This window comes from Arachis ipaensis, chromosome B07 (assembly GCF_000816755.2).
Source record: "Arachis ipaensis cultivar K30076 chromosome B07, Araip1.1, whole genome shotgun sequence".
Classification (NCBI taxonomy): Eukaryota; Viridiplantae; Streptophyta; class Magnoliopsida; order Fabales; family Fabaceae; genus Arachis; species Arachis ipaensis.
In genome coordinates, this window is record NC_029791.2 from 9533550 (window position 1) to 9543818 (window position 10269).

Sequence of the window (10269 nt, forward strand, 5' to 3'; positions counted from 1 at the left end):
TTCACGAACATCAATCGTGGTTGGAGAGAGATGATGGATTCAAATTCCTCTTCAAGACTGATTTCTCTTAGTTCGAGTTCTCTTCAAGCATTCTAATTTCTCTTTCAAGATACTTCGATTTCCGATCTCATCTCTTTCTGCAATTTCTTCTTCGATCTCCAATTTCTCCTTCTCCGATCCTACAACTTCTTCTCCTCTTTCGAACTCACACCGCAGAGCTTGATGAGAGCCTAATGGCTTCCTAGTTCGACGAGTCATATCGAAGCAATTAGGTGTTCCGATCAACGAGATTGAAAGAGGAAGGTTCAGATCTGTGCACCAGATCCACAGTTTCCGTCATTATGAGTTCCGATTCAAGTTCTAGCGGAGTGCAATTTCCCACCATGGACGCAACTCAGTTTGCTGCATTCTTCAATCAAATCGCCGCGATCCAACCGCACATCAGCAAAAGTGCGAATCCGAGTCAAGATCCTACAAATTCGTACTTCATTCTCCCATATGAGAGTCCAAGTATACCTCTCACTTCTGTTGTTTTGACTGGATCGAACTATGGAGCCTGGAGTAGAGCTATGCTGTTAGCTCTCAAATCGAAAAATAAGCTGAAATTCATAGATGGTAGTATTGAGAAACCGGATAGCTCAGATCCACTGTTTGAGGCGTGGGAGAGGTGCAACACATATGTCGTTGGTTGGCTTAACCTCTCACTAAGTCCAGATATCTACCAAAGTGTTTTGTGGAACAATCTAGCCTATGAGATATGGGATGAGCTAAAGCATAGATATTATCAGGGGGACAAATTTCGAGTGGCTGAATTATATGAGGAAGTGTATGCACTCAGGCAAGGAGACATGAATGTGACGAATTACTATACCAAGCTCAAGTCAATTTGGGAAGAAATCAACAATTTTAGAATCTTGCCACAATGTAACTGTGACAAAAGGTGTTCGTGCGCCTTATCCATAATTAGAAAGCAAAGAGAGGAAGATAAGGTGACAAAGTTTCTTCGAGGTTTAAATGATCAACACTCCACCATTCGATCACAAATGATGCTCATGGATAGTTTACCAAATCTGAATGCGGTCTTTGCTATGATCACGCAGCAAGAACGGCAGTTTCTCAGTCCTGACTCTACCTCGGACATTAAGGTTTTGGCTAACTCTGCTCATCCCTTGAACACTGCGTTGTCTTCGCTAGGTAGAGGGAGAGGGAGAAGCAGAGGAGGTAGATTTCAGCCTGGGAGAGGACAAGGTGGCAGAAGCAGGCTGCAGTGCACCTTTTGCAACAAGACTGGACATGGTGTTGATACCTGTTATAAGAAACACGGGTTCCCCCCAATTTTAGACAACGATATGAATATTCCAACTCTCAAAACACTGGCACACCAGTCCTCAATTGCATCTCAACAAATGCAGGTACTGAGGGTATTAATGATGAACTCAGTACCAGTCAAGGCCAATTGGGAGCGAGTGAAATCACAGGGGCTGGATTCACTCCAGATCAAAGGGAAGCCCTACTAGCTCTACTTAGCAACCAAGAGGTCAAGCATATCCATAGTGTCAGCCAGATTACAATACAACCTCAGCCATCACCTCATCAAGGTAGAATGGTTCATCTTTTGCATTTCAATTCTCACATACAGGCTCTAGATGTATGCATTCAAAAGCATAAATCCTGGGTAATAGACACTGGTGCCACGGACCATGTCTCATATAACATCAAAGATTTCAAAGATTTTCGAAAAATTGAACCAATAATTGTTAGATTACCCAATGGTGCTGGTGCACGAAATTGTGATCCCTGGTAATGGCTCCAAAAACTTGGTGCTCTAATCTTAATTTATAATATGTCACAACTTCGATACAACTAACCAGCAAGTACACTGGGTCGTCCAAGTAATAAAACCTTACGTGAGTAAGGGTCGATCCTACAGAGATTGTTGGTATGAAGCAAGCTATGATCATCTTGTAAATCTCAGTCAGGCGGATATCAATTGGTTATGGAGTTTTCGAATAATAATAATAAATAAACAGAAAATAAAGATAGAAATACTTATGTAATTCATTGGTGAGAATTTCAGATAAACGTATAGAGATGCTTTCGTTCCTCTGAACCTCTGCTTTCCTGCTGTCTCCATCCAACCAGTCCTACTCCTTTCCATGGCAAGCTTTATATAGGGCATCACCGTTGTCAATGGCTACATCTCATCCTCTCTGTGAAAAAGGTCCAAATGCTCTGTCACGGCACGGCTAATCATCTGGAGGTTCTCGATCATACTGGAATAGGATTCACCCTCCTTTTGCGTCTGTCACTACGCCCAGCACTCGCAAGTTTGAAGTTCGTCACAGCCATCCCTTCTCAGATCCTACTCGGAATACCACAGACAAGGTTTAGACTTTCCGAATCTCAGGAATGGCCATCCATGGGTTCTAACTTATACCACGAAGATTCTAATATCTCGGACTCGGTCCCCTATATTAGATATCCAAGAGATATCCATTCAATCTAAGGTAGAACGGAAGTGGTTGTCAGGCACGCGTTCATGAGGGAATGATGATGACTGTCACGATCATCACATCCATCATATTGAAGTGCGAATGAATATCTTAAAAGCGGAAAAAGTTGAATTGAATAGAAAAACAGTAGTACTTTGCATTAATCTTTGAGGAACAGCAGAGCTCCACACCTTAATCTATGGAGTGCAGAAACTCTACCATTGTAAATACATAAGTAATGAAGGTTCAGGCATGGCCGAATGGCCAGCCCCCAAACGTGATCAATAGATCAAAAGATAATCCAAAGATGATCCGAAGATGAAACTAAAGATGTAAATACAATAGTAAAAAGTCCTATTTATACTAGACTAGCTACTAGGGTTTACAGAAGTAAGTAATTGATGCAGAAATTCACTTCCGGGGCCCACTTGGTGTGTGCTTGGGCTGAGCATGAAGCTTTCACATGTAGAGGCTTCTTTTGGAGTTGAACGCCAAGTTGTAACGTGTTTTTGCCGTTCAACTCTGGTTCGTGACGTGTTTCTGGCGTTTAACTCCAGACTACAGCGTAGAACTGGCGTTCAACGCCCTTTTGCGTCGTCTAAACTTGGGCAAAGTATGGACTATTATATATTGCTGGAAATCCCTGGATGTCTACTTTCTAACGCCGTTGAGAGCGCGCCATTTGGAGTTTGGTAGCTCCAGAAAATCCACTTTGAGTGCAGGGAGGTCAGAATCCAACAGCATCAGCAGTCCTTCTTCAACCTCTAAATCTGATTTTTGCGCAAGTCCTTCAATTTCAGCCAGAAAATACCTGAAATCACAGAAAAACACAGAAACTCATAGTAAAGTCCAAAAATGTGAATTTAACATAAAAACTAATAATCCATAAAACTTGCAGTCTTGTTGCATCAGAGAAACTAGTTGAGGCTTAAGCTCAAAATTGTTTGCTCCAATGGCAGGGATGGAGATGCTTCTTCCATGTAATTTAGAATTAGGTGCAGTAAAGTCACCAAGCATCCTCCTTGCATTATTATTTTCGGCTGCCATCTCCTCTTCTTGTTCGAAAATTCCTGTAAGGTTGTCTCTGGATTGTTGTATTTTAACTTCTCTTAGTTTCCTTTTCAGAGTCCTTTCAGGTTCAGGATCTGCTTCAACAAGAATGTTATTGTCCTTGCTCCTGCTCATATGAAAAAGAAGGGGACAGAAAATAATAATAGGGATCCTCTTTGCCTCAGTAGAGGGAGGTTTCTTTGTGTGAGTAGAAGAAGAAAGGGAATAAGAGTGAAGAAGAATGGATAATCCAAACACAAGGGTGAGGATAGGAGCAGTGATTTGAGATGAAGAGAAGTGTTAGTAAATGAATAAATAAATAGAAGGAGATGGGAGAGAGAGAATTTCGAAAATAATTTTTGAAAAGGAGTTAATGATTTTTGAAAATTAAGATAAAATTAAAATTAAAATTAAAAATTGAAACAATTAATTAATTAAAAAGAATTTTTGAAAAAGAGGGAGGTATTTTCGAAAATTAGAGAGGGAAGAATAGTTAGGTGGTTTTGAAAAAGATAAGAAACAAACAAAAAGTCAATTAGTTAGTTGAAAAAGATTTGAAAATCAATTTTAAAAAGATAAGAGATAAGAAGTTAGAAAAGATATTTTAAAATCAAATTTTTGAAAAAGATATGATTTAAAAAGATATGATAGAAAGATATGATTAAAATTAGTTTTGAAAAAGATTTGAATTTTAAAATCAAAATTAATGACTTGACTCACAAGTAATCACAAGATATGATTCTAGAACTTAAAGTTTGAATCTTTCTTAACAAGCAAGTAACAAACTTGAAATTTTTGAATCAAAACATTAATTGTTGATAATATTTTCGAAAATTATGAGATAAAATTAAGAAAAAGATTTTTAAAAAATATTTTTAAAATTTCCGAAAATAAATAAGATAAATTGAAAAAGATTTGATTTTTGAAAAAGATTTTGAAAAGATAAGATTTTCAAATTGAAAATTTGATTTGACTCATAAGGAACAACTAGATTTTTTAAAAATTTTGAACAAGTCAATCCAAATTTTCGAAATTTATGAGTAAAAAGGGGAAGATATTTTTTTAATTATGAGAGAGAAAAACATAAAAAATGACTCACAACATGAAAATTATGAATCAAAATACATGATGCATGCAAGAACACTATGAATGTCAAGATGAACACCAAGAACACTTTGAAGATCAAGATGAACATCAAGACTTATTTTTGAAAATTTTTAATGAAAGAAAAACATGCAAGACACCAAACTTAGAAATTTTCAAACTTTAGAAACTAACAAATTAAAAATGCATATGAAAAATAAGAAAAGACACAAAACAAGAAAACATCAAGATCAAACAAGAAGACTTTCCAAGAACAACTTGAAGATCATGAAGAACACTATGAATGCATGAATTTTCGAAAAATGCATAAATTTTTAGAAAAAATGCAATTGACACCAAACTTAAAAATTGACTCTAGACTTAAACAAGAAACAGAAAATATTTTTGATTTTATGATTTTATAAATTTTTTTTTTGGATTTTTGTACATTTTTATTTTTTTGAAAACCTATAGGGAAAAGGAAGCAATGAATTCATAGTCCTCAATCAAGATTCCAGGAATCATACCAGGTTGTCTAAAGCTTGATGGCCAGCCAAACTTCAGCATACCATTTTGAAACTTTAGAATTCATTCTTAAAAATTTTAAAAGAATTTTCGAAAACAAAAGGAAAAGAAATTTTTTTTTTTTGAAAGATTTTTGAAGAAAATTTTTTTTGAAAATAAAACAAAAATAAAATTACCTAATCTGAGCAACAAGATGAACCGTCAGTTGTCGAAACTCGAACAATCCCCGGCAACGGCGCTAAAAACTTGATGCACGAAATTGTGATCCCTGGTAATGGCTCCAAAAACTTGGTGCTCTAATCTTAATTTATAATTTGTCACAACTTCGATACAACTAACCAGCAAGTACACTGGGTCGTCCAAGTAATAAAACCTTACGTGAGTAAGGGTAGTAAGGGTCCATTCTAGCTTGTTGCATGTAGAACGGAAGTGTTTGTCAGGCATGCGTTCATAAGTGAGAATGATGATGAGCATCACATAATCATCACATTCGTCATGTTCTTGGGTGCGAATGGATATCTTAGAAGCGGAATAAGTTGAATTGAATATAAAACAGTAGTACTTTGCATTAAATCATGAGGAACAGCAGAGCTCCACACCTTAATCTATGGAGTGCAGAAACTCTACCGTTGAAAAATACATAAGTGAAAGGTTCAGGCATGGCCGAATGGCCAGCCTCCAAACGTGATCAATAGATCAAAAGATAATCCAAAGATGATCCGAAGATGAAACTAAAGATGTAAATACAATAGTAAAAAGTCCTATTTATACTAGACTAGCTACTAGGATTTACAGAAGTAAGTAATTGATGCATAAATCCACTTCTGGGGCCCACTTGGTGTGTGCTTGGACTGAGCTTGAAGTTTACACGTGCAGAGGCTTCCTTTGGAGTTGAACGCCAAGTTGTAACGTGTTTTTGGCGTTCAACTCTGGTTCGTGACGTATTTTTGGAATTTAACTCCATACTGCAGCGTAGAACTAGCGTTCAACGCCCTTTTGCGTCATCTAAACTCGGAAAAAGTATGGACTATTATATATTGCTGAAAATCCCTGGATGTCTACTTTCCAACGCCGTTAAGAGCGTGCCATTTGGAGTTTTGTAGCTCCAGAAAATCCACTTTGAGTGCAGGGAGGTCAGAATCCAACAGTATCAGCAGTCCTTCTTCAACCTCTGAATCTGATTTTTGCTCAAGTCCCTCAATTTCAGCCAGAAAATACCTGAAATCACAGAAAAACACACAAACTCATAGTAAAGTCCAGAAATGTGAATTTAACATAAAAACTAATGAAAACATCCTTAAAAGTAACTAGATCCTACTAAAAACATACTAAAAATAATGCCAAAAAGCGTATAAATTATCTGCTCATCAGGTGCCCACACTACTAGCTGCATCATAGGCACAATTGTGTTCTCTGACACATTATTTCTCGCAAATGCATTATACATCCCTTCATTCAATTTTAAACTAATCTCAGTCTCAAAACTGACATCATCATTGCATTGCAAAATGAGTTTTACTGATGAAATGTGTGAGATACAGGATCGACACACTTTGAAGATGATTGGTGCAGCTAGAAATATTGATGGCCTATACATTTTGCACCACGATGTTCAAGGACCAACACATGCATCACACATTACTGCACTCATGCCTCATACATCTCAGAAAAATTTATGGCATGATAGACTAGGACATCCATCTAATAATAGGTTAGCAACACTGAAACTACAGTTTGAATTTGTAGATTGTTCAATAAGCAAGGAGCCGTGTAATTCTTGTCATCTTGGCAAGCAAAAACGGTTAGCATTTCCTCATAGTGTTTTTGTCGCTGAAAATGTACTTGAGTTGATTCATTTGGATATTTGGGGCCCGATCTCCATTCCTTCATTTTCTGGTCACAAATATTTTTTGTCAGTTGTGGATGATAAATCTAGATTTACATGGATTTTTCTTATGAAAACCAAGGCTGAAACAGCTCAATTAGTGAAGAATTTTATTAATTTTGTCAAAATTCAGTTCAATACAATGGTGAAAATAATCAGGTCTGATAATGGTGCTGAATTTTCAATGCCTTCATTTTATAACAATTTTGGAATTTTGCCCCAACGATCTTGTGTTGAGACACCACAGCAAAACGGAATCGTTGAGCGAAAGCATCAACACATTCTGACTGTGGCTCGCACCATTATGATTCATTCTCACCTTCCTAAAATCTTTTGGAGCTATGGTGTTGAACATGCGGTCTATTTGATTAACAGGTTGCCCTCACCATTCTTGACCAACCAAACACCCTATCAGGTTTTATACAATGCTCCACCAAATCTACTTCATCTTCGGGTGTTTGGTTGTCTTGCTTATGCTAATACTATTACGCGTAACAGAACCAAACTTGATCCAAGAGCATGAAAATGTTTGCATCTTGGATTCAGGGAGGGTGTTAAGGGCTATCTGTTATTTGACTTACAAACCAAAGCATTCTTCACTTCTAGAGATGTTCAATTTTATGAAGATTTGTTTCCATACTCTGAGGTTGAGGCTCAAAATGAAAATGCTAAGACTCAATCTAAAAATACTAACACCAACTTTGCAAATGAGAAATTTTCAGTTGACCAATTGCATATCACAAATCCAAACAATAATGCACATACACTCAATCAGGATCACATGAATCAGAATCATATTCAACATTCATCTCCTATGCATTCTAGTATTCATTTAGATAGTCCTATGCATCATTTGGAAGCCTTTGACAATCCTGACCATACATCACACACAAATGTAGACACTAGTCCGAGATTAGATACCCAGATGCATGATTCACCTAGTCTCCCTACTCGTGGTATGCTGAGAAGATCCACAAGAATTTCAAAACCACCAGCTTACTTGAAAGATTACAAATGTATGATAGCCATCAATGAAAATTCAAAAATCACGCAAAACCTTCAAAGATATCCTATCTCAGATTTTTTATCCTATCATTCCATTTTTCCCATGCATCTTGCATACTCATTAGCTATTCAAAACATTGAGCCTAAGCGCTATGAAGAGGCGATATCTCAAACTTGTTGGCAAGAAGCTATTAAGGCTGAACTGACTGCTCTGGATGAAAATAAAACCTGGAAGTTGACCTCACTCCCACCTGGCAAGAAGGCAATAGGATGTAAGTGGGTATTCAAGGTCAAGTATCATCCGGATGGTAGTGTGGAACGTCACAAAGCTCGTCTCGTTGCAAAGGGATTCACGCAGGTTCCTGGAGTTGATTACAAGGATACCTTTAGCCCAGTTGTTAAATTGGGAACATTGCGAGTGGTTTTGGCTCTTGCTGCTGTGAAAGGCTGGCACTTGAAACAAATTGATATTAACACTGTGTTTCTGCATGGTGACTTGGATGAAGAAGTATACATGAAGGTGCCGGAAGGACTTCATTCAAAGTCAGGGCAAGTGTTCAAACTTGAGAAGTCACTGTATGGATTGAAACAAGCTAGTAGGCAGTGAAATTCAAAACTCAAATCTGTTCTTGTGGAACTGGGTTTCAAGCAGTGCAAACCAGATTATAGTTTGTTCACAAAATCAACTCCAAAAGGATTTACAGCAGTCTTAGTTTACGTTGATGATTTGGTTTTGGCAGGTGATGATCTTAATGAGATTGAGAATGTGAAGAAGATACTTGATGATAGGTTTCGTATCAAAGATATTGGGGACCTCAAATATTTTCTTGGCTTAGAAGTGGCTAGGTCACAGAAAGGAATTGCTTTGTATCAACGAAAATATGTTCTGGATTTGCTTAAAGAAACAGGTTTTGAGGGATGCAAGCCTGCCCCAACACCAATGAATTATGGTGCAAAGCTTAGTAAGAGTGATGGAGAGCTGCTGTCTGATTCTAATCCATACCGAAGAATCATTGGAAAGTTGCTCTATCTTTCAAACACTAGGCCGGATATAAGTTTTGCTATAGGAAAGTTGAGTCAATTCTTGGATTGTCCTACCACAGAGCATTTGCGAGCTGCTCATCGAATATTGAGGTATGTAAAAGGATCCCCAGCTGCTGGCCTTTTCTTCTCAGCCAAATCAGACTTGAATCTCACAGGCTTCTCAGACTCGGACTGGGCAGGGTGTCCTGACTCTAGGAGGTCGATTTTAGCCTATTGCTTCTACCTTGGTTCATCTCTTGTTAGTTGGAAGAGCAAGAAACAACTTACAGCCGCTGCTTCCTCCTCCGAGGCAGAATATAGGGCGTTGGCGCTTGCAACTAGGGAGGTCCAATGGTTGAGTTATGTTCTTCAGGAACTTGGTGCACCACTTCAGAAGGCAACAAACATTTACTGTGATAGCAAGTCTGCTGTGTATATAGTCACTAATCCAGTCTTCCATGAGCGGACAAAGCATATCGAAGCGGATTGCCACATTGTCCGCGACAAACTACAAGAAGGCATGATTAATCTGCTACCTATCTCTACACATGAGCAGGTTGCAGACATTTTGACTAAGCCACTAGCACCAGGCCCTTTCCATTACATCCATAGTAAGCTTGGGCTGCTGAACATCTTCGCGGTCAGCACTCCAAACTTAAGGGAGGGTGTTACTTAACAAGAGAGTCCACTGATAGTTAGTTAGAGAAAACTGATTAGAGTAGTTAGATATTTATGCTAATCAATAATTAGCTAGCTGTGTATAAATATAGGAAGATCAGTTATGTAAAAGATTAATTCATCATTTTAACACAAGTACATATTTTCACTCCTTCTCTCTGGTTTTCCTATCCTCTGCATTCTTCCTCTATTCTCATGCGCAACCTTCAACAGTTACTCCCTATTAAAGATTCAATTTTTTTGTATGTTTTCAATATGATTTTAATGAAGAAAACAAAGAAAAGGAATTTTACTCTTAATGAAGATTCAAATGTTTATGTTTTTAATATACTTTTAATGTATTAAATACATTAAAAATAATGTCTATCCTTAACCATTCATTTATAAATAAAAAGGAAGAAGTGTTATATTTATTGTAAACTAAAAAAAAAATAACTCTCTAATTAAGTATTTATTATATTTTATATCAATAATTTAAATTTAAAATTTAAAATTTAAAATTTAAAATTTAAATTAAAATCAAATAAC

The 10269-nt window shown here is 37.2% G+C and overlaps 1 protein-coding gene across 1 annotated transcript; it reads left to right on the plus strand.

The window, feature by feature from the left end:
* On the plus strand, nucleotides 342-1517 carry LOC107606658. Its single transcript, XM_016308698.1, has one exon. The coding sequence runs from the start codon at nucleotides 342-344 to the stop codon at nucleotides 1515-1517; it is 1176 nt and encodes a 391-aa protein (XP_016164184.1).